The 26,356-nt window shown below is 31.7% G+C and overlaps 2 protein-coding genes across 7 annotated transcripts in view; both read right to left on the reverse strand.

Moving 5' to 3' along the window:
- LOC141447817 (probable multidrug resistance-associated protein lethal(2)03659) overlaps nucleotides 1-19,083 on the reverse strand; it is a 75,951-nt gene extending 56,868 nt beyond the window's left edge. The window contains exons 1-2 of one of the 3 annotated variants that reach the window (XM_074115679.1): nucleotides 19,052-19,083; nucleotides 18,915-18,967 (exon numbers count right to left, since the gene is read on the reverse strand). The gene's annotated coding sequence lies outside the window, so the exon portion shown is untranslated. Of the gene's footprint in view, nucleotides 1-18,914 lie in introns of all 3 variants that reach the window. The other 2 variants (XM_074115678.1, XM_074115677.1) reach the window with 2 other exon arrangements.
- Nucleotides 19,084-19,445: 362 nt separating this feature from the next.
- Nucleotides 19,446-26,356, reverse strand: part of LOC141447818 (ATP-binding cassette sub-family C member 4-like) — a 31,658-nt gene continuing 24,747 nt past the window's right edge. For 2 of the 4 annotated variants that reach the window (XM_074115683.1, XM_074115686.1), the window contains 8 exons: nucleotides 24,955-25,078; nucleotides 24,668-24,835; nucleotides 23,275-23,405; nucleotides 22,941-23,186; nucleotides 21,541-21,713; nucleotides 21,311-21,440; nucleotides 21,114-21,221; nucleotides 19,446-19,815 (listed from right to left, as the gene is read on the reverse strand). In XM_074115683.1, coding sequence (XP_073971784.1) covers nucleotides 19,771-19,815; nucleotides 21,114-21,221; nucleotides 21,311-21,440; nucleotides 21,541-21,713; nucleotides 22,941-23,186; nucleotides 23,275-23,405; nucleotides 24,668-24,835; nucleotides 24,955-25,078 — 1,125 coding nt within the window. In that variant the 3' untranslated portion in view covers nucleotides 19,446-19,770. Of the gene's footprint in view, nucleotides 19,816-19,860; nucleotides 20,165-21,113; nucleotides 21,222-21,310; nucleotides 21,441-21,540; nucleotides 21,714-22,940; nucleotides 23,187-23,274; nucleotides 23,406-24,667; nucleotides 24,836-24,954; nucleotides 25,079-26,356 lie in introns of those variants that run through there. The other 2 variants (XM_074115684.1, XM_074115685.1) reach the window with 2 other exon arrangements.

The raw sequence follows: 26,356 nt of genomic DNA on the forward strand, positions 1-26,356 counted from the left end.
TCGTGATGGAAAAGGACTTTTTTGTGGGCCAATCGTGGGCGTTTTTCTTGCAGCTCGGTTTTCAAACGGTCCAATAACGATGAATAATATGCACCTGTAATAGTTTTACCCTTTTCCAGATAGTCGATGAGGATTAGTCTTCGCCTTTTTTGGCGCAGATTCCCCCTTGGTAACCCATTGTTTAGATTGTTCTTTGGTCTCAGGAGTGTAGTGATGTATCCATGTTTCATGCACAGTGACGAAACGACGCTTAAAGTCCTGCGGATTCTTCTGGAACAGCTGCAAACCGTCCTTGCAACACTTCACACGATTTCGTTTTTGGTCAAGCGTGAGCAATCGCGGCACCCATCTTACGGATAGCTTTGTCATGTCCAAATGTTGATGCAAAATATTATGTACCCGTTCATTCGAGATGCCCACAGCACTAGCAATCTCACGCACCTTCACTCTTCTGTCATCCATCACCATATCATGGATTTTATCAATGATTTCTGGAGTAGTAACCTCAACAGGGCGTCCAGAACGTTCAGCGTCACTTGTGCCCATATGGCCACTCCGAAAATTTTGAAACCACTTATAAACTGTTCTAATCGAAAGTGCAGAGTCACCATAATGTTTATCAAGCTTCTCTTTAGTCTCCTCAGGCTTTAGTCTACTCATAAAGTAGTGTTTAATCAACACAGGAAATTCTTTTTCGTCCATTTTTTGAAAATCACTCGACTTCCTCGATTCAAACGAATGCCAAACACAAAGAAATAGACCGATCTGGCTGAAACTTGGTGTGTGTTCTTCCAAGAGATGCTACTAACTAAACATAACCTCGATAAGCGCCAGTAGTGCTATCTCTCTGACTTTGCACGGACTTTTCAAACGACCCTCGTATACAACTTACTGTTATTATTTTTGTATATTTTCAATTCATTCATTTTTTTTTTTTTGAAGCTTTCTAAAAATTTTATTAATTTAATGCCTTCAATTCATTTTATTTTTCTTCTATTTTTTTAAACCATACAAAATCGAAGGCCACATTGTGGGCACGAATTTATTGGCGCGAAATACAGTAGCTAGTCAATTCTAGGATTCACTTTAAATACGATAAAATAGGTAAAAACAATTTGAAAAAAAAATAATTTACTTCAAATTATTTTTGTTTTTAATTAACACATCAAAAAAGGAGCTGACATCAGAATATCAGCTAATTCTTGTCATAAATTTCTAAAGAATAACTTGTTATCTTTTGTGCTACGTCATCAACAATTTAGAACAGATCATTAAAGTACAAAAAAAATTATAATAAAATCGTTCAAAATTAAATGAGAATATCACTAACACTACAATAACAAATATTAAATACATAAAGAAGTAAAAGCTAAAATGTAATCTTTAAATTTAGAAAATTATCGAGTATTTTAGGTCTATATTTATGGTCAATCCAAGATAAACATTAATACCTCATTGTGTGATCGTGGCTAGCCATTAATTCCATAATCAAAGAAAAATAAAAATTTTAAATGCTAAATCAACAATTTAAGTGAGTAATACAGTGGATTAGGCAATAATAATAGTGGAAAATTTACCATATATTTTTTTAAATAAACCATTATTGAAAAACAAGATTCTAGCTTACCGACAATTTTAAAGTTTTCTTAAAATTTAGCATTGTCACTAAATGTTATTTAGCTCTTATTATAGGTTCAATATAGTAATATAAAAAGACGTTTAAAGGAAACATGATGGGCAAAAACCGCATTAATTTTCATGAAATGAGTTTCTAGGGATAGATCTTTGAATTTGTTTAAGAGATTAACACTTCCGTTAGACATAGTAATTTTTAGAATTGAGATTTCGCTATTTCAGTGAAATAGCACTGACAGAGTCTACCCATATCCCTACCACGAAGAAATTGATTCAAATTTTTCAAATAAAAGATGTAGATCCACCAGGTAAAATTATAGAAGCCATTTTAAAGAAAATCAACAAAAAAAAATCAGTGACGTAGTACTTCCCTTTTAGTTCTAAGAAGTATCGAAAGAAAATATAAAGTTGGCACTTCCGGAGAAATTATTTTATTATTTTTTTTTTAATAACGTACGTTTCCATTGCAAAACCAAGATATAAAGTTTTATCCGATTTCAATACTTCCTCTTTTCTTTGGCTTTAATATTACAGAGTTTTAGAAGTGGTAAAATGATACTGTTGAAAGAAGCGCGACGTCACAGAACAACAAATAGATTTCGATCTAATCCTTTATCACAAAAACTGTTAAGTTCAACTATAAGTAAATTATTGAATTACTCGCATTAATTACAGTGAGAGAATCTGATACCCAGGATCCAAATTACACAATAATGATTAACGCAGTGATTTAATAATTAGTCATAAGAACATTAAACAGCGTTTAAATTTTATGATTGATTGTGGTCTATATCAGTATGACATTCCCAAGGAGTGCAATATAACTGGTCACGGCTAAGTACTGTAACTACTGCCATGGACATAATTACGTAATATTCAATACCTGTCAAGGTCATCGCACAATTACCAAGGTCAAAATGATGCATAAACATGATTTTTTCTGATTTTTTTTTTTTAAAAGAAAATTTTGTTATTCTATAGAAAACTAAGAAGCACTGTTTGGTGCTGAATAATAAATAATAAGTAAGTAAATTTCTTTTTTTCGAAACCAAAAGAACCAAATCTAAAGCACTAAACATCTATTACACCCAATTTGACAAAGCAGAGCCATCTGATTGTCATTTCTTTCGATAATTTACCAAATCCATGAAATAGTGTTTAAAATGGTCATTCTTAGAAATTCCATATTAAATGTATAATAAGGTTAGTTATTACGAAATGAGAAAATAGTTACTAGTATTACTTTGTTTTGTTTATTTGTTTAACATGAATAGATCCAAGCATTTTTTCCTGTCTTAAAAAAAATCCCCATAAAACAAGTAAGTATAACCTAACTTGTCCAATGAAAAAGATAAAAACTAGAACGTACTATGCACAAATAAGGAAAGTATAAATGATAAAAAAGCATTATTTATAACTAGAAAACAAATACGATTGCTGCTGGTCCTTCATACATTTATGATATATCGGTACATAATCAATTATAAAAAAGTAGCCTTCTAATAATTTTAATGAACGAGGAAAATTTAAAACTACGCAACAAGATCTTCACAGACTGGATAAATATATATACAACACAGACTGCAGATAGATTGTATACTAAAATTGGCCTAAATTACACCAATAGAACAGGAGATAAAAAAAAACTAGAAATATGAAAGAAATGTTAAGCGCAATTGAAGAGGTAAACGAGAACTATAATTGGCCAAAGTTGCGCACAGATAACACTAATAGGACAAGAGATACCGCAATTCGAAATATGAAGGATATGTAAAACAACCAAACTTTACCATCTCATATCTCCGTTATAAATACAGCTACAAAGCTGGATTGGTGCACAATTGTAGAGGTAAACGAGTACTATAATTGGCCAAAGTTGCGCACAGATAACACCAATAGGACAAGAGATACAGCAATTCGAAATATGAAAGATATGTAAAACACTCAAACTTTACCATCTTATATCTCCGTTATAAATACAGCTACAAAGCTGGATTGGTGCACAATTGTAGAGGTAAACGAGTACTATAATTGACCAAAGTTGCGCACAGATAACACCAATAGGACAAGAGATACCGCAATTCGAAATATGAAGGAAATGCAAAACACCTAAACTTTACCATTTTATATCTCCGATATAAATACAGCTACAAAGCTGGATTGGTGCACAATTGTAGAGGTAAACGAGTACTATAATTGACCAATGTTGCGCACAGATAACACTAAGGGTACGTTCACAACGGAGCTGTGAGCATAGATGATAGCGGAGATGATAGGAGTGATGCATCAGCGCTTATAGAATAACCTAGTACATTCTTATGTGAGCGTGCACAACGAAGCTTCGACTAGTGACTCATACTCGCTGGTATAAACGAGCATAGATGATAGAATTGAATTTTTCATTTTTCTGCTAGCTGAACTCCAGTATCGGAGCTTCAAAATGGAGGTACAAAAATTAATTAGTGCTGTCTTTACTCATTATTTTTGGTTATTATTTTATTATTTACTTTTAAACAATATTTTGTTTTTTAAATCGTGCTTACATTTATTTTTATGTGTATTTATTTGTTTTTCCTCAATATAACCTTACCTCAGAGTTATCACTAGTTTTTCTTCTATAGTTATAGGATTTCCATGACAATTTTTCCTACGTTTTCTTAATTTTGACCTTATTTTTTCTAAAATTTAGTCAAATGTGGTTGGACCCATCCTCACATATTCAAAAAAACGATCCGGATAATTTCTAAGTTCCTTATATAAATAGTGAAATTCGCCCAAAGTACTTCGTTTTTTTATTTATGGTATGTACATGATATTTTCTACATCTTTTTTTTTAAATATACCATTTGGTTGCTGGTGAACATAAAAACTCTTCTTCACTACTCGACATGTTGCATGTATCACAGCTCCGTTGTGCACACTAATCAGCGATTATATTTTACTCTATCAGTTATCATCTCTGCTATCATCTATACTCACAGCTCCGTTGTAAACGTACCCTAATAGGACAAGAGATACCACAATTCGAAATATGAAGGATATGTAAAACACTCCAACTTTACCATCTTATATCTCCGATATAAATACAGCTACAAAGCTGGAATGGTGCACAATTGTAGAGGTAAACGAGTGCTATAATTGACCAAAGTTGCGCACAGATAACCCCAATAGGACAAGAGATACCGCAATTCGAAATTTGAAGGAAATGCAAAACACCTAAACTTTACCATCTTATATCTCCGTTATAAATACAGCTACAAAGCTGGAATGGTGCACAATTGTAGAGGTAAACGAGTGCTATAATTGACCAAAGTTGCGCACAGATAACCCCAATAGGACAAGAGATACCGCAATTCGAAATTTGAAGGAAATGCAAAACACCTAAACTTTACCATCTTATATCTCCGTTATAAATACAGCTACAAAGCTGGAATGGTGCACAATTGTAGAGGTAAACGAGTGCTATAATTGACCAAAGTTGCGCACAGATAACCCCAATAGGACAAGAGATACCGCAATTCGAAATTTGAAGGAAATGCAAAACACCTAAACTTTACCATCTTATATCTCCGTTATAAATACAGCTACAAAGCTGGAATGGTGCACAATTGTAGAGGTAAACGAGTGCTATAATTGGCCAAAGTTGCGCACAGATAACCCCAATAGGACAAGAGATACCGCAATTCGAAATTTGAAGGAAATGCAAAACACCTAAACTTTACCATCTTATATCTCCGTTATAAATACAGCTACAAAGCTGGAATGGTGCACAATTGTAGAGGTAAACGAATGCTATAATTGACCAAAGTTGCGCACAGATAACCCCAATAGGACAAGAGATACCGCAATTCGAAATTTGAAGGAAATGCAAAACACCTAAACTTTACCATCTTATATCTCCGTTATAAATACAGCTACAAAGCTGGAATGGTGCACAATTGTAGAGGTAAACGAGTGCTATAATTGACCAAAGTTGCGCACAGATAACCCCAATAGGACAAGAGATACAGCAATTCGAAATATGAAGGAAATGCAAAACTCTTAAACTATACCATCTTATATCTCCGTCATTAATACAGCTACAAAGCTGGATTGGTGCACAATTGTAGAGGTAAACGAGTACTATAATTGACCAAAGTTGCGCACAGATAACACCAATAGGACAAGAGATACAGCAATTCGAAATATGAAGGAAATGCAAAACTCTTAAACTATACCATCTTATATCTCCGTCATTAATACAGCTACAAAGCTGGATTGGCGCGCAATTCTAGAGGTAAACGAGTACTATAATTGTCCAAAGTTGCGCACAGATAACACCAATAGGACAAGAGATACCGCAATTCGAAATATGAAGGATATGTAAAACACTCAAACTTTACCATCTTATATCTCCGTTATAAATACAGCTACAAAGCTGGAATGGTGCGCAATTGTAGAGGTAAACGAGTACTATAATTGGAAGTTGCGCACAGATAACACCAATAGGACAAGAGATACATCAATTCGAAATATGAAAGATATGTAAAACACTCAAACTTTACCATCTTATATCTCCGTTATAAATACAGCTACAAAGCTGGATTGGTGCACAATTGTAGAGGTAAACGAGTACTATAATTGGCCAAAGTTGCGCACAGATAACACCAATAGGACAAGAGATACCGCAATTCGAAATATGAAGGAAATGCAAAACACCTAAATTTTACCATCTTATATCTCCGTTATAAATACAGCTACAAAGCTGGATTGGTGCACAATTGTAGAGGTAAACGAGTGCTATAATTGACCAAAGTTGCGCACAGATAACACCAATAGGACAAGAGATACCGCAATTCGAAATATGAAGGATATGTAAAACACTCAAACTTTACCATCTTATATCTCCGTTATAAATACAGCTACAAAGCTGGAATGGTGCGCAATTGTAGAGGTAAACGAGTACTATAATTGGAAGTTGCGCACAGATAACACCAATAGGACAAGAGATACATCAATTCGAAATATGAAAGATATGTAAAACACTCAAACTTTACCATCTTATATCTCCGTTATAAATACAGCTACAAAGCTGGATTGGTGCACAATTGTAGAGGTAAACGAGTACTATAATTGGCCAAAGTTGCGCACAGATAACACCAATAGGACAAGAGATACCGCAATTCGAAATATGAAGGAAATGCAAAACACCTAAATTTTACCATCTTATATCTCCGTTATAAATACAGCTACAAAGCTGGATTGGTGCACAATTGTAGAGGTAAACGAGTACTATAATTGACCAAAGTTGCGCACAGATAACACCAATAGGACAAGAGATACAGCAATTCGAAATATGAAGGAAATGCAAAACTCAAACTATACCATCTTATATCTCCGTCATTAATACAGCTACAAAGCTGGATTGGCGCGCAATTGTAGAGGTAAACGAGTACTATAATTGACCAAAGTTGCGCACAGATAACACCAATAGGACAAGAGATACCGCAATTCGAAATATGAAGGAAATGCAAAACACCTAAATTTTACCATCTTATATCTCCGTTATAAATACAGCTACAAAGCTGGATTGGTGCACAATTGTAGAGGTAAACGAGTACTATAATTGGCCAAAGTTGCGCACAGATAACACCAATAGGACAAGAGATACAGCAATTCGAAATATGAAGGAAATGCAAAACTCCTAAACTATACCACACTATATCTCCTTCAGAAATACAGCCAGAAAGCTAACATTGTGCCCAATTGTAAACGTAAATCAGTAAATGTACATATTTTTGAAAAGTTCACAGTGTACTTTCATGTTTAGTAAATTTTATTTTCGAAAAAACGATTCGCAGGTGTTAGTTGATCCGAATGTTAGGAAAATTATCCTAGGAATATTGACTTAGTAATTATCTATTGCATAGTTAGTTTTTAAATTTCTACGATTATCTATTATATTGTGAATAATTTATTGATTTAAAAAATAAAAATTAACATTTCACCTAATATAAATAAATATTACAGTTTCATCCTGGTAGTCTTCCTTTGTTGTTCGCGAAAATAATGGGCAAATGTTTACGTATCATGATTCTATAATAGAAGCTTGTCCCCGGGGTACAGCAAACAACGTTTACCCTTTCAGATAGTAAGCTGAAGTATAATGTTTATAACTAAGTCGTTGAACAATTTTGGCACCAAGTTTGGGATGTCTAATGCCGTGTTAATGGCAGCTAGACTCCGTTGACATGTCCGTACATGTCAACAAACAGTCTTCAATTAATAGCGACAATTTTTAAAGCCAAAAGAGGCCTTATAGGACTGAAATGCAAACCTTAGAAAAAAAGATGGAAATTTTAATTGTTTTCTTTGAAATCTAAATACAACTGAAATCACCGTAATTTGTTATGCTCTGTGTGGAGATAATTTCAGATAAAGATTTCAAGTTAACTCTTCTTTAACTAACAAAGACACTCTTATCTGCACAAAGGGGAAACTGGTCTTCCCTGCATGATTAAGTCAGGCGGCACAGCAATACGAGGGTCGTTTGAAAAGTCCGTGCAAAGTCAGAGAGATAGCACCACTGGCGCGTATCGAGGTTATGTTTAGTTAGTAGCATCTCTTGGAAGAACACACACCAAGTCTCAGCCAGATCGGTTTATTTCTTTGTGTTTGGCATTCGTTTGAATCGAGGAAGTCGAGTGATTTTCAAAAAATGGACGAAAAAGAATTTCGTGTGTTGATTAAACACTACTTTATGAAAGGCAAAACGCCTCAGGAGACTAAAGAGAAGCTTGATAAACATTATGGTGACTCTGCACCTTCGATTAGAACAGTTTATAAGTGGTTTCAAAATTTTCGGAGTGGCCATATGGACACAAATGACGCTGAACGTTCTGGACGCCCTGTTGAGGTTACTACTCCAGAAATCATTGATAAAATCCATGATATGGTGATGGATGACAGAAGAGTGAAGGTGCGTGAGATTGCTAGTGCTGTGGGCATCTCGAATGAACGGGTACATAATATTTTGCATCAACATTTGGACATGACAAAGCTATCCGTAAGATGGGTGCCGCGATTGCTCACGCTTGACCAAAAACGAAATCGTGTGAAGTGTTGCAAGAACGGTTTGCAGCTGTTCCAGAAGAATCCGCAGGACTTTAACCGTCGTTTCGTCACTGTGGATGAAACATGGATACATCACTACACTCCTGAGACCAAAGAACAATCTAAACAATTGGTTACCAAGGGGGAATCTGCGCCAAAAAAGGCGAAGACCGTTCCTTCGGCCGGAAAGTTTATGGCGACTGTCTTTTGGGATTCGCAAGGAATAATCCTCATCGACTATCTGGAAAAGGGTAAAACTATTACAGGTGCATATTATTCATCGTTATTGGACCGTTTGAAAACCGAGCTGCAAGAAAAACGCCCACGATTGGCCCACAAAAAAGTCCTTTTCCATCACGACAACGCACCAGCTCACACCTCAGCAGTTGTGGTCGCAAAATTAATGGAAATAGGGTTCCAACTCGTTTCACATCCCCCCCTATTCTCCAGACTTGGCTCCCTCGGACTACTATTTGTTCCCCAATATGAAGAAATGGCTGGCGGGAAAAAGATTTTATTCAAACGAGGAGGTAATTGCAGAAACGAATGGCTATTTTTCAGACTTGGACAAATCCTATTATTCGGAAGGGATCAACAAACTAGAGCAGCGTTGGACGAAGTGTATAAGCCTAAAAGGAGACTATGTTGAAAAATAAAAAAGGTTTACCCCAAAAAATTAAGTAGTTTTTATTTTTGCACGGACTTTTCAAACGACCATCGTATAAGAAATTCCTGAATGATGTGTTCAGTTTAAATTATATATAAAAACTATTATTCGGGCTGTTTAGTTGAGATGGTGGTAACATGGGACAGTCTTTTTTTTACCTTGCATATTTTGAACACTACAGAATTTAATATCTACTCTGAAGTAAAATCATAGACATAAGTTTATTTGTCTTTGTAAATTTGGAATCCTGAGTGGATTACAGCAAGGAGTCTGGAGTTACACTGAGAAAGTCCGTCGTGGTGCCCCATATTGGGTTTTCAGAAAGTGTTGACGTAATATGGGACACACATAAGAATTATAGTTAATGTTCTGTTTCTCCATGAATTGTAAAAATAAGCCTTAAATATGTCCACAAAACTATATTTTACACAATTATCGTACATTAAGGATAAAAATTAGGGTGTAATCAGTTTTCTTAGAGAAATGTCAAGAAATCTTTGAATTGATCTTTTTAGGCCCTCTATAGTACCCTGTAGAAAAAGAAATATTTATAAGATCCTAGTTTCGTCCTCAGGGCCACTTTTCACACTTGTCTGGCAGACGATTAACGAGGTTGTAATATAGGACAACGCTGTCCCATAATACCACCATACACTGCCTACAATTTAACCTCATTTTTTTTTTCAATATACATTCATATTTGAAATCTATACTACTGGCAATTAAAACTCTCTACTTCCAACATTTTTTATGTCTACGGGAAATTATTCTAACTTTCCTCGGAATTAACCAAAAGCATAGAAAAATCAGCCTTAAGAAAATTTTTTAGCACTGACAAAATCAACACGGTCCTCTCTTGGACAAAGCTACCACTCGATTGACGCGCTGCCTTCTGCAGCAGACCAAGCCTACCCCAAAGAGTAGTAAGACACCAAAAAACTAACAGATAGCACTACTGGTTTCACAAAAAACAGGGGTGTCCCAAATACCAACCCCGTCCCATATTAAACCTTCTCCTATATTCTATTTAGTGCATAAAAATAAAACTTTTCTATAATAATTAGTTATAAATTATTATTATAAATTATTATTAAATAAATTATATAATAGATCTTTTCTTTATTTTCAAAATTTTGCACTTTTAAGAGTAAGCAAATCAGTAACTCAATCTAGCACTGTGATGAGTAAATATACGTAAACGATTGAAGTTGTTTGGGAATGTAAATACTTTTTCTCTTCTTACGTGTTGATAAATAAATGAGGTGGAACAATAATGATATCAGCTATAATTAAAAAGAGCATGCTAATAACACGACGGGTGCCAGCCAGGTGTCAAATTGATGTTTAATTTACATAAATATTGCCATAAACATCTTTATCTATCAATTTACAGATAATAAACGAGAGCGATACAAAATGAGATGCTATCTACTAAAAAAAAAAATACCAGTAATAATACACCTGATTATATTGATTCCAATCAGTCTGGAAAATTACTGCGATTGATTAATGTTCTATTTTATTGGTTTCTTGATTCGTGTTCATATTTTTTTCACCAATCATCAATTTGAAAATCTAGCTTATATAAGCTTGTTTAAATTGAATAACTTTAAAGTGTTTATTATCATTTTATCGTATCATTTTTAAGTTTTTGACTTCCACAAACAATGCTCTAATCAAATAAACGCTGACCTTTATACCAAATTGGTGAATCAACTAGTGATAGAGGACAAAATTCAGAAATTTGGTAAAAATTAAGTAAAAAACATGGGTGCCAACTAACGGTTTTACTCTACACTGTGCACTGGACGTTTTTGTATTAATTATCAGGACTGATTACAATTAAACATAGCTTCAATAATTTGAAATACACTTCCATCATAAACCGTAAAATCTTAGGCAATCTAAAGGTATCAAAAAATAAAGTGAAATTAAATATTTAATTGTAATTTTAATTTGCTAAACTTCAAATAAATGTTCGTAAATGTTCGGAACAGCTTCCTTAACAGAATGTCTAGAAATTAAGAAATCTATTTTTTAAATGTTCACTAAAAATAAATCGATTTTCTTTTTTCTAGGAATTCTCAGCAAAACATTTAAGCATTGTGGTTAATGCAATAATAGTTGTCCAAATCCATAGGTATTGTGTAATATAAACTTTATATAATAACTGAGAGTGAAATTTCAAAATGATAATTCCAATATTTTCTGAAATAAAATAATTACAAGTTTACAACATCACGGGAAAACTAACGGCATATACTTCAAATGAAGAGTTAATTTCAAGGAAAAAATAAAGCAAGGAACCGGATTTTTTTTAAACGTCCTTTCCTTAGAGACGAAAGTGATTTATCTTTCTTCAATAACATGAAAATTGTATTTTACAGTGATTATGTACAAAATCAACCGGATATTAAATTCACTTGAAACAGTCATGTAACATTAATGACAAGATTTTGAGAGCAAAATATTTATTCTAGGAACTTTGAAATTCCCAAATACAACCATAAGTTTCTTTTTATTAAATAACACTTTAAGGATATCCGTGTATTTGGCCAATGAAATTCACAGATCTACGTAATAAATTAATAGGAACTGAAAAACGAAATACATATTTCCATTCTCGATGATTAATTGTGATGATTATTTAAAATACAATTAAAGGGCAAGCAAGAGGAAAAATCTTAAATTTAATTTTGGCCAGGACTGTACGCATTTATAATAAAATTTATATTGTTAAATCCAATGTTAATTACTGAGAATTGTTATAATTCATTCTTCCTTATTTACATATGATTATACAGGGTGTTCAGCATAAGACTACGGTAACTTCGGGAGGCGATTCTGGGCACCATTTGCAACAAAAAATTCCATATAAACTATGGCTCGATTCGGCTCCGTTTTGTAGATATTTTTAATTTTATGTTTTTTCAAGGTATCACTACTTTTTAGCAAAAAGCTGTCTATATTTCTCAAACTATTAAAGCTACAGCTATTTTAATAAGCTCATTAGAAAGAAGGTTAAATTTCCTTTTAAATAAGCTAATTTGTATTCCAAAATAATAATATTAAGTATTTTACTTTGTGGCCCAAACATAAGAAATAGCAAGTTTCTAATTTTTTCCAAAAACTTTGACTTCATTTTTCTCAAAAACATTTTATATGAAAAAACCGTGCACTATTCAGGAAAAACATCTACATACGATCACCTTTCGAACGGTATACAATAATTGGGGTTATGTTAAAAATTGATGCAGAAATCTGCGATTAATTGCAAAAAAGTAGGCCTCAAAACAGCGTTAAATGAAAAATTAAATTAAAAGAAGAAAATAATATATGAGTTTAAATGAGTGTTAGGTACCAAATTCGAAAGAAAGGATTTTCGTTTAACGAGTTTAGATCTGTGTGTTATTCTTTAGTTAATTAAAGAAATGTGCTAAATATGTGAATAAAACACAGATTTTCTTGAACTACACAATAAACTTTTAGAACAAGGAGGTTGAGAAGAGGTAACAAATAAGCCGACTCATCCGAATCAACCGAAATATGAAGTCAAAGTTTTTGGAAAAAATTAGAATTTCCTTGTTCTAAAAGTTTATTGTGTAGTTCAAGAAAATCTGTGTTTTATTCACATATTTAGCACATTTTTTTAATTATCTAAAGAATAACACACAGATCTAAACTCGTTAAACGAAAATCCTTTCTTTCGAATTTGGTACCTAACACTCATTTAAACTCATACACCATTTTCTTCTTTTAATTTAATTTTATTATTTATATGTAAATTTTATATTTTCGAATTTAGTTCTTAATATAAATTAATTATTAATTTACACGTTTGCAAAAATTCGTACTGGATTTGATGATTCTGATCAATTATAACTTAAGGTAGGAGAATTCCTTTCATAATGCCGACGCTGTTTTGAGGCCCACTTTTTTGCAATTAATCACAGATTTCTGCATCAATTTTTAAAATAACCCCTATGCATTGTATACCTTTCGAAAGGTGTTTGTATGTAGATGTTTTTCCTGAATAGTGCACGGTTTTTACATATAAAAAGTTTTTAAGAAAAATGAAGTTAAAGTTTTTGGAAAAAATTAGAAACTTGCTATTTCTTATGTTTGGGCCACAAAGTGAAATACTTAATATCATTATTTTGGAACATAAATTAGCTTATTTAAGAGGAAATTTAACCTTCTTTCTAATGAGCTTATTGAAATTGCTGTAGCTTTAATAGTATGAGAAATATAGGCACCTGTTTGCTATAAAGTAGTGATACCTTGAAAAATCATAAAATTAAAAATATCTACAAAACCGAGCCGAATCGAGCCATAGTTTATATGGAATTTTTTGTTGCAAATGGTGCCAAGAATCGCCTCCCGAAGTTACCGTAGTCTTATGCTGGACACCCTGTATAGTAACCATAAAATTACGAAAAGGTCAATAATATAATAAAATAATGCTAGTTACGACTAAGTATTGTATGGTTTTGTTGTTTCAATTCTAACATTTGTTTAATTTATTTTGTTTTTAAAGGTTTTCCTTTAAATAGAAATAAGGAAACAAAATTCCAATAATTCAGGAGATTTGAGCAGATAATTTTGGGAAAAACGTCTCATTATCGAGAAATAGTATATCAATTATACTCATTCTTTTATCGATTGCAATCAAATTTAGTATTGAAGTGATTTCGATTGTTAGCAAATTATATGGGCGCCCTTTAAACGACCTAATCAACCATTCAAGTGTACGGAACTTTGTTGCATTTAAATTTCCTAATAACTACTTAAGGCAGAAATAAATGGGAAAAGTACTCCACTGCCTCAAAGCTCAACATTCTCCCTTCATCTTCATGCTTCGATAGAATCACGAGATGGTAGCAGAGACTAGTATTTAGAAGGGATATGGGAGGTCCCTATGAGATTCGTCAGAAATGTTGCTTGGAGCGAAAAAGAAAGCCCCCGCCTGGTAGCTATTTTTGGTTTTAGTACCGAAAAATTCTTCGCTTCCATCCGCTTTTGTGGTGAAGAAGTACGAGGTCTGTAAATTAAATGAGACTGATTTTATTTAAATTTTTTTATTCAAAAAGAATTACAATTCTATATTGTCACCTTCAAAATAACTTCCTTCTGAAGCCACACAGCGCTGGAGACGTTTCTTCCACTCCTCATAGCAGTGCTCGAACTCCGATACTGGAATAGCCTTCAGTTGGTCGGTTACAGCCGTTTGAATGTTTTCGACTGTCCCAAAATGAGTTCCCTTGAGGTGATTTTTCAACTTCGGGAAGAGAAAAAAGTCACAAGGACTCAAGTCAGGCGAATAAGGAGGCTGAGGAACCACAGGAATGTTTTTACTGGCCAAAAACTCGGTTTTTTTAAAATTGCTGTGTGATAAGGAGCATTATCGTGATGCAACACCCACTTGTTCTTGATGTTTGGTCTCACCTTTTTCGAAGTTTTTCAAGAACCTCTTGATAAAAGTGTTGAATTGACCGTTCGACCTTGGTAGAAACTCTTTGTGGACGATTTCGTGGATATTGCAAAAACAAATCAGCATGCATTTGATCTTCGACTTCGCCATCCTTGCTTTTTTGGGCCTTGGAGAGGTTGAAGTGTGAAGCCACTCCATGCTCTGGCGCTTGGTTTCTGGGTCGAACTCAAAGCACCCAAGACTCGTCACCAGTAATGACAAGTTCCAGAAAATGGGGGTTATTTTTCAAGAGAACTCATTTTGGGACAGTGGAAAACATTCAAACGGCTATAACCGACCAGCTGAAGGCTATTCCAGTATCGGAGTTCGAGCACTGCTATGAGGAGTGGAAGAAATGTCTCCAGCGCTGTGTGGCTTCAGAAGGAAGTTATTTTGAAGATGACAATATAGAATTGTAATTCTTTTTGAATAAAAAAATTTAAAAAAATCAGTCTCATTACTTAATTTACGGACCTCGTAAGTTAATTAAGCCTCCCAGCGAGAGTCATACAAGTTCATCTCCCACTAGCCTCTGCTGCTCAAGATAAACGGCAAACTTCCGGAGTAGTACCGCCGGTAACTGGTCCTGGACTAGATCTAATAACCAAGCCGACTTAATCCTTATTTATACCTTTTGCATGATTGGTCACAGCAAATATTTCCAATAAGATCTGTAGCTGAGAACACTGTGACAAAAGGAAAGAAAAAATCTCTTACACCGTTACAGACTGTACTGCAATCGATCGCTAGCTTACTATTACCTTAGGCATTTGGTGACTACAGGAAACTACATATAACAGAAAGACGTGTGGCGAACCCTGGATCTAGCAAAAATCAATGTATTTTCCTCCTAAAACTATAAAGGGACAGTTAAAATACGAATTTATTATTCTCAGGATAGGATTGATTAAACTAGAGACAAGTTCCAAACTGTAACAGAAGAAATAGACTCCAGTTTGCCGGCGTTACAATCGCTAGGTTGTTGACAAATGAATGCTAAAGCAAATAGTAAAAATAGAAAAATACTACCATAACTATGCCATAAAATTTTGTGGATACAGAAATTCATAAATGAAAATTATTTGATAATACATTTTTAGCGAATACTAAACAATAGAAAGTGTTTAATGATGGAGTCAATACTTATCAACTATTGTGCCGAACAGTGCATTAAAAACTAACAATAAAAAGTTGTTTAGATAATTATTACCGAACTGTTTATCACTATTGAACAAATATATATATATATATATATATATATATATATATATATATATATATATATTTGCAACAAAACATACAAACAATTGGTTCTATATTTATATACAAAGTAATGGAATATTTTGAACGAGCTTTTTATCAGTTTATACACCGTACCTGAATACATCATTTCTAACAACTAATCTGTACACCTGGGCCATTTATAAAAGGCAATCGGTAAAGTCTCCTAGTTACGAAACCCAGGATATTTAGCGATCTCTTTTCCCTCTCACCTCCTTAATTTTCTTAATATATGTAGTATAGTCTTCACTTAGACAAATAACTATTGTTTTACTAATAAATCATTGTGAAAATGTGCTTCAATAAAAGAACAAAAAGTTACATTTTAAAAATCCTAAAGAGTAGAATGGAAATACCAAAGTGAATCACTTTGTCTTTTATAAATAACTACTTCCACACAGTATGTGACAGCTACAAAATCGTTATTCAAATAACACTTAATGACATGAACTTCAATAAAACCCCAAGATACAAGGAAAAAGAATATTCACAATTAATTTAAATAAAAGATCTGAAGAGATAATTTAAATAAAGAGATAAAAGAGGGAAATTAAACATGGGTTTAGTATTTTGAGGAGATGATTTTAGTATAGAGGGAGATAAAGGGAGTGTGATTCAGGAGCTCAAAACAAGTATTTGCGTCGAGAAAGCTATTTAGAAAATCTGCTTGAATGCAATACTCCCTCTTGCAACAAAACTATTCAAATCACTTACGATGCATTTATGTTAACAATTACTTCCTTTATAATTTTATTCATTTTAAACAGCTAACGTAACTATATTGTTGAGATTATATTCCAAATGAAGCTATTGATTCAAATTTAAGAGACTCTAAAAGTCATTTCAATGGTTCCCTATTAATTCGTTCAATTGTCATCAAAATTACTTTCAATATTTTAAATTGTCTATTTCTAAGAGCAGTCAACCAAGGCCTCTCCCATACTTTAAGAACAAACACAGTCAATTGCCCTAATTAATCGTCTATTCTAAGAAATAATAGTTACAGCTGCTAAGTTCTGATGGAAATTTACTAGCAATATTTCAACATACTAAAGAATCGTTGTTATACACTATGTTTCATTATAAAACATTTGTATGCCCTGTAACGATAAATTACCAAAATAATCAAAAACGAAAAAGCAGAAAGTTCAAATTTGATATTTCGTCAATAGAAGATGCCTCAGTAAAGTTTTGGGCACAATCGGTCTACTGGAAGACCACTTTCGAATTGCTTTTTTTCTTTTTAGAGGCTGACTCGAAAAAGTCTCTAAACTTGTGTACTAAATTCTTCATACTTGATCTATACTTTTATTTGAACTATTTATGTACAATACAATCAATCAATCGATTAAGCTTACTTGAGATGGGAAGCGGTTTGATTTCCTCTAACGCGCCTTTTCGTTAATAATGTAATCTTGCCTTCGTACCATACAAATATAAATCAAATTTGGAACTAAATTTCTCAAATTATTCAATGAAATTTAATTTACGGTCCTGGGTTTTATTTATTATTGAGGATGATTTTGGTCACTAACATTCTTTCAGGTCCTCTGAGATTCCCAAACGAAATTGAAGCTAAATACGCTGCGAACTAGTGTACACGAACGTTTACTACATTCAAATACCATGAAACCATTTTCTGATATTTACTTTTATTCAAACTTTGAATTTGAAGTAAATGTTACTTGAAACTAAGAGCCCCAAAATTAAAAAACATTTTGAGGGAAACGTAAATGCCCATGCGCACGCCTTTAAGAAATAAATTTTCGAGAAAATAATGAAAAAAATTTAAAGAGGTAGGTATGTCGTTACCTGATTAGTCTAATAAGTCTGCTAATAAGAAGACGAGCAATTTTTTTAAACTGAAAATTTTAGCACTAATACTATATGGTGACAATTAAGCACATCTTAATGATCGGCACTTCGAGCTGAGAGAAGCCTAAAATAAAACTTAAGAAAGAGAAATCTCAAGAACTAAAAAATCGTATTTCAAAGATAGGACTTCCTTTAAGATCAATTTTCTTGGGTCCTCTGGAGTTATCTGAACTAATTAGTACTTTAAATTTTTTTTAGTTTTTGTGTTACGCTAAACCACTGACAGTCAACACTGATTAATTTGTGAAAGCCGAACTATTATCTTAAAGCGTATATTTTCACTGAAATACTCACAAGAGAAATCTTCACAATTAGAAAACTTCCTTAAATTTAAGGAAAATAACGAAAAGATGAAAACTTAATTAATTTTAAACCTGCAATCAACAATTTTTAAAATATACTATCCAAAACTAAGTTGGGCATTAAATTTAAAGTACTAAAGATATTTTTAATAATCTAGATCACTTTTTTCCAATGAATTAATAAAAATTAACAGTATTTGTATGATTAGTTTTTTTACAGAAAAATTAGTTACCAGATGTTTCTTTAATGAGTTTCTTTTCAGAATAAAACATCTGTCTGTTAAAAATTACATGGGTCATAGCGGGCAATCATTTTTATTTTAAACACACAAGAAGGATGTTGCCAGCTGCCAGCTGATACCGAAGTAGGTTACAATGAGTCAATAGAATTTCGGTTGGGTTTACTGATACTACTTCTGGAATTAAGGTTTTATTTGAATGTAGGCATTAATGCTGATTAAATTAGACTTTATTTTAATTAGGCAGTAGATTCGTTTTTTTCTACTTTTTCAACAAACATTTTTACCGAAATTATCTGATATTATATTTGACGAAGCTAAAAAGCCGGTTCGTAAAACAACAATAAACATACCTTTTTTTTTCTTTCTAGAAGGAAGATATAAGCGGAGATGGAGTGACAGCACCCTTTTTTAAAAACAAAAGAGAAAGTTAAAACATTAAAAGAAAAATTAATTAAACCAGCCGCACAAAAACGGATGCTCGTCTCACCCTGAATCGTTTCTGCAACACTACTAGAACCTCTCTTCTTATTGCAATATTTATTAGACTGGATACTAAACGTAAATTGTCGAACCTACACGAAAACCAGCGAACTTTACTAGTAGCTATCAAAAAGGTTAACCTAGTATAGTTTAAAAGTAGTAAATTAAATATAGTTAAAAGGAAAGAAGTTAACACAAAGTTGTAGCATAATCTTTAAAGTTATTAAAATGTACACTCCATTTAGATATAAATTTACTACTAGTACAATGCCGAGAGTAGATATTACTTTAAGGATCATGAATTTTTAATTCTAAAAATTTCTTGGATAAGAAACCAAGTCCAACATAAGAATATTCATGAAATTTTTCGCTGATAAAACGTTCCATGTAATTTCAATTGATTGAGACCAATAATCAAATTCTTTATTCATATATAATTAAATAACATAACAAAAGATAATAAAATTACACTGATTCGCAAAAAGTTATGAAATTAAGTCGGGAGAATTCTATTTACATTCCAAGACGAATTAGCAATTTCGTAACAAATTAGTTGTAATTGTTTAAAAAATACTGTTGATTATGTAATGGATTATGTAGACTTCTCTTGAAATGACTCTTCAATTTGTTCCATTCTATCTAATTGCGTTCCTTGTTTAAAGTTATTTGAGCTTATTTAGATCACCAACTAGGTACGCGAGTTTATTTATTTGTCAAAAATTCTTTCTAAGAGGTACAGTCATGCATAGGGACAAGATTTTCTTCGTAATTCTGGAAAACAAAAAAATGTTTAATCCAATTAATTAACATGATTGTGATGTATTTTCCAAAAATTTACTAGATCTAAATCCTTAAAGTCAATTTCCATGAAATAAAAAAAAACTTCTGGCGTGAACTCTCAAACTTTTTATTACTATAATTCTCTTGTTTCAAACTCATACATTTTATTTTAACTAAAAAGTAGTAGATCCTCTTGTTATTTAACTAAGGATTAGAAAGCTCACTAAGCTTGCAGAAAATATCAACAAAGTGAAAAATTCTCTTCTGGTTGAGGTATTTTCTTTAAGCTTGGAAGCTTAAATTATTGATTTTCCGTTCTTGAAATATTTTGTTCTTAAACCTGCAAACATATAGATGCGCAAAAAATACTAATGTATCAGTAAAATATTTACTTAAAAATGCTATTTCGTGCTCATGGGAATTCAAAACCTCTATTTCCGGTGTATAATATAATTCTTAAATTTCACATCTTCTTTCAGTACTATATTTTTATTAAGGGGGAGTAAGATAAAGTAAGAGTAGTGCCAACAAGCAAGCATGCACGCCCATCCAAGTACTTATGTTACCAACCACGTTGCATAACTTCGGTGTTCGGACGTGAACCGTTGTTTTAAACGTGGTACGCACATCAGATAATCATACATTACAGTAATTTTGATGCATTCACATTTCAGCAATTATGAAGCATTCACATTTCAGATTTTAACCGATGTAGCAAGGGTTTTCTCTACTTCTTACTGGTTTCGAATTTTCATCCATTATCAAAGGTTTATTAATCAGGTGGTGTAGAAAATTTGACTTCAATTAAGTTTCTGACACACCCTACGATTGCAGCTGATTCAAGAAAACTAATTAATTATCTCTCGTGTTTCTATAACGATAAAGCCGTAGATATTATCTAAAACCGCGGACCTAACTGCATATACAACAGATGCGTTCAATTTGTTAATTTACATTATCAGTCTTTCTCTGGGTCACGGATTGAAATTTGTATTACAAACTTATATCGGTTTCCGTGTTGGTAATACCCGAATAAAAAAATTTATATTACCCAATATTTTGAGTTCCAGATGTTGGTTCACTTACGTACAGAAGAGAGAGATAGAGAAAACCAACTAAGAGAGAGAGAGAAGAGATCTTTTTCAAAAGTCCAGTTTTTGTAACCTGGAGTATACTTATAAATAAAGTTAAAGTCTTCCACGAATCATCAATGTCGAAAATTTAACGCGATTTGAGAAATAAAAATTAATATACAGTTAATTAGAACAAATAATAATAATAATATTTACCTTTTTAGCCATGTTAAACATCTTTTCAGCTAATTCCTTATTTCCTTCTGTTAACTTATAAAGAAATCCTTCATCATTTTGCAATAAAATTAGAGGATGACCCATTTCCTATAAATTAAGTAATTTTAACAGGTAATCTTTAAAAAAAAAAAAAAAAAAACTATCAAAAAGTTGAAAAACAAAAAATTAAACATTACCACAATAGTTCCAGAATCCATTACAATAATTAAGTCGCTGTCCATTACAGTAAGAATTCTATGTGCTATTGTTAAAACCGTACAGTCTGAAAATTTTGTTTTTAGAGTCTTTTGTATCAATGCTTCTGTTCTAAAAGATAAATGATTAAAAAGTTACGAATCCACAAAACTTTTATATTATCTACATAGATGTTTATGTTTAGTAACTTCTGTTTAAAATAAAAACTCACTTGTAATCAATATTAGAAGTACTCTCATCTAAAACCACAATTTTATTTTCGTTTAAAATAGCTCTCGCTAAGCAAATTAGCTGTCTTTGGCCAACACTTACGTTGGAACCACCTTCCGTAATTTGTGTATTCAAACCTCCAGTAAGATCTTTTACAAATTCCTTTAGTTGAACCTAAAATAAAAACCTGAAATTATTCCTGAAAAATATGTTTTTTTTTTTTTTTTTTAAAAAAAAAAGAAGATATGTTTACTCATGTTCAGTTAATCTTATAAAGAAATTATGTTGAAAAATTGCGTAAAAGTTGAGAAATAGAAAATAGTCGGGGAAATCGCAACTTGTAGTTAATGATTTCTTTAAAATTAATTTTTCTAATTATCTTCATAAATTGAACCTCAAAATATCTATTTCCGAAAAATGGGTATTATTATTCACGTTTTTGCTTCTTCACGCTTTATTGCTTTTAAAACGGGCTTATTAGCTGCACGTAGCTTTTAGAATGTTGCAACTGCTTATCCTTTCAAAGAGATAAGCCAATTGAGAAAGCTCATACTATTCGACGATACATTTTCTCTAAGTTACTTGACTTGTGCTGTTTAATTGTGACAGTATTTTTTAAAAAAAGATGCTTTTCACTTCATAGCGGTTTGCCCGATCACTGACACGTATCGAATTTTGGCGAAAAATCTTTCTTTTTTTTATTATATAACAAGAGTATTTTAATGACTTAACCTGATGTCTTTTATTAATTTGTTAGATGCTCAAATTATAGACAACTGATTATAAACGAGTTCAGCTAGTTGGCGGTACTGGCAATCTTTAACAAATCAATTTAATTTGTTATTAAATATTAATATATATTATTATTATTATATATTATTATATTATTTATATATTAATAATATTATTATAAATTATTATTTATTTATTAAAATTATTTTTCCCCTCTACTGCATTTTGCTTTGTTTTATTTTTTACAATCTCTTTATTGTAAACTAAAACATTTAATGTTAAGATAAAACTTCGGCAGGCAGATATCCATGTCGATTATTGTTGTCTTGCTTACAATTTGTCATAAACTTTTTATCTAAACATTTTATTAATTATCTCTGAGGGGATAGAAAAGGCTCTCAAAAGCTTCTTAGGGCATATAAATTTATCTCAAAATGATTAGTCAAATCCCCCCTTAAATGAAAATGTGAAAATTAAATAAAATTATAATTTTAATCCCTACATTTGCTATAAACTTAGCTAAACCGCTATCGTTTCTTTTATATTATTACAAGAATGATTAAACAGACTAACTAAGACAAAAATAAGCTAGTTAGGATAAAAATCATCCACTCATCTACAATACAACATTAAAACAATTTTGTAAGTCATCAATTAAAAAGAGCTTACCTCTTCAAGTGCTGCCCATAAGCGTTCATCTGGATAAATATCATACGGATCTAAGCTCTTCCTTAATGGACCAGAAAATAAAAACGGCTCTTGGGTTATGACAGTAATTTTAGATCTAAAATCATGAAGTCCAAGCAAAGATGTATCAACTCCATCTATTTTGATCATACCTTCGATATCGGCCAATCTAAATAATGCAGCGATCAAAGATGTTTTCCCAGCACCTGTACGACCAACTATTCCCACCTGATAATATGTTTACAATGATTTCATTTAGATTTATCACATCAGTTTATAATATGTAGACTCATACGAATGGCTAAAAATTCAATACCTTCTGACAAGGTGATATAGAAACATTAATATTTTTAAGAACCCAAGGTCCGTGAATTCCATAACGTATTGAGACATTAGTAAATTCAATTGAACCTCTCTGAGGCCAACCGGCCAACACCTGCACTCCTGCTATTGCAACAATTACATTTTATTAATTTTTATTAAATTTTTACTAATTAATAATATATTTGATTTCTATAACAGTAAAGAAAATAAAAATTATTTTATATGTGTCTTATACCTATTTTATAATGTTTTATATGTAATTAAAGGAAAATAAAGCTATTAATAATAACGGTAAAGTATATCCCATAGGTATTACACTATTTTAGACTATTATTACCATATATTACATTGTATATTACATATATTATACATTACATTAAATTTTATTAATTATATTTCATTATTAACTGGGTGATTGCCTGAATTGTAAATAAATAAATTGAATACTTTAGCTGTGCTTTAGCTGAATCATTATCTATTTACATTATAAATCTAAATGCAAATCAAATTCTTTGAACCTAGTGTCATCGAAAGGTATCATTTAACACTTTTTAATTTGAAAAGATATTAGGAAAAAAGCGTGAGTAAGAGAAAGTGAAAATATCTAAAGCGATCATTCAGAAGATCATTTCTAACTGTATTTTTGATGGCACTAATTGAAAATTTTGCTTCAATGTTTATTGTTTTCAATTTTGGGTCGATAACATTATTTCGAAACTTAGTGAAAGGGAGTCTCAAGTAACGGCTCCTTAATAACCTCTGAAATTTTACCAAAAAAAAAGAGTAAAGAATCACTGCCGTTTAGTTACTGCATTAAATTAGTATGTTGAGTAATTAATGGGATTAACAAAAAGTTAATATATATTTATAAAATAAATTTTGCCTCAATGGGATAAAAACGCAATTAAATTCGAAACTACTGTGATAAAATTGGGCTGCCTTCTTTTGTATTCCTATTAATCTCATGGTCCTAATTAAATTCATTTAAAAAATAACAATTCTAAGACCAATCTAATTCTGAAGTTTGTATATTTAAACTGAAGTTAGATCTAATAATTTACCTTCAACTTTCAACCATTGTTGTTTAAGAAATAATTAGTTTGACGTAAATACAATTCAATGATCTGGTTAGTGATTCGCAAGCCTTAAATTATGATGAGAAAGTTTTATCAGCACTGGATTTTGGTCTTTTTGGAAAAAAATTTCTTTATTATTGCTATCGAAGCGAATTAATAAAAGAAATTATCGTTGATTTTATCCTGCACAGCCAATCCAACAGAATTTTCAATAAAGAAATTGTTCGCAAAGAACTCATTCTACTGATTGCCGATAAAACCTTTCATTTTAAGTCAATGACTTTTAATTACGTAAATTTATCCTTTTACCTGTCGAACGTAGAGGTGGTTCCTGCTCCAAATTTGTATAATCCAATATTCTTTTGACGGATACCATATTATTATCAACTTCTGCAGATTGCCTTACACCCCACTGTAATATTCCTGTTAAACCATTTGCTTGAGTAATTGCCAAACCTACATTTGCTCCAGAAGCACCTGTTGAGTAAGTATAATAATTGATCGAATAAATTATTCAAATTTATTATTAAAAATTTAATTAAGTATTAAGTATGAAGTAATAAATATTACTAAAGTTAATTGTATACTCAACTTACTTTTATCAATGTAAACAAAGATTAGTGTAATAACTGCATTATAGAGAACACAAATAAGATCTAGCCACAGCGCAAATCCTCTGTTGATCGCTAAATATACATACCAAGTTGAAGAATGAATGTCCTATTTGACATAAATAAAAATAACAATTAGTAACTTCATACAAATTCTAAATAGGAGAGGGAAGAAAGTTGTCATATTGAAAAACTCAAAAGTATTCTTGCGAAATTAAAATATTTAGAAGCTAAGTAAGGAATTTGACTTTGTTTGATTTGCATATTGCTGTTTGAAAAACTACTAGCGATTGGATATTTTAAATCTTTGTAATGCACTTCTCTAGAAAATTAGAAAGTAGTATGTTGTGTTGCGTGCATTATACTGTTGATTTGAGACATACGAGGTAACTAAACCAAGGGCAACATTACTTCTTCGTTTCTTATTAATATTTACTACTACACGTTCTTTAGTTTAAGAAATTATTGTTGGATTTAAACATAATTTGCAATTCTAAAATAATCTACTGATTATCTGAATGTTATAAAATTGGTTAAGGATCTCGATCAAAAACATTCAAAACATTCGTAAAGATTAAATCGCCCACGATAATATGTCATTATCATATTAAGTGTTTTAAAATGAATATTTAGTCTGGTTAAATTTAATTTAAATAAATACAATTATAATTTGACACCAATATTTTATGTTTTTGAGTAATGAATATGAAAAAAAACGAATTTGAAGTTTACCAAGAAATCTTAGTCATAGTTCATTCTAATTATTACATAAGAACCTGATCAAGCTCTTTTTTCTGTTTACCCACTTATAAGATGACATGCAAGATATTGTATATACGATAATATGTTTACCACCTGATGTACAAATTGTATAAACAACTTACATGATTTTTTTTCTGATTCTTATTGGTGGGGATTAATAGGAACAAATAAAAATACATGTATAAATCCAAATCTGAACATTAAATTCTTTGATCGAAATTCTTTTCTAAATAACGTAATCATTGGCTGGCTTTATGGATGGATAAATGGTTAATTTTTAATATCTCTAAATCTTACTACCTTATATCACCTTATAATTTTTACCAAAGAAGCACATAAAAAAACATATTTCAAAATTTAACACGAAAAATAATGCAATTATTCTTTAATATTTAGTAATAAATAATACATTATTTAGCATTTATTTAGTACTAAAATATGCGTTCAATAACTGATTAATTAAAGCTCATCATGAACTTTCTGCCAAAAATCAAAAAGCTGATATCCACAATGAAGTGCAAGCAGGGTATCTCCTCAATCATTCAATCACCAAATTGAACTTTTGAAAATTTGGATATACAATTATTCTAACATCATATGAAAACTACTCCTTTACCGCAGCAAT

Source organism: Rhodnius prolixus, unplaced genomic scaffold (assembly GCF_049639745.1).
Source record: "Rhodnius prolixus isolate KJV_2025 unplaced genomic scaffold, Rpr scaffold_13, whole genome shotgun sequence".
Taxonomy (NCBI): Eukaryota; Metazoa; Arthropoda; class Insecta; order Hemiptera; family Reduviidae; genus Rhodnius; species Rhodnius prolixus.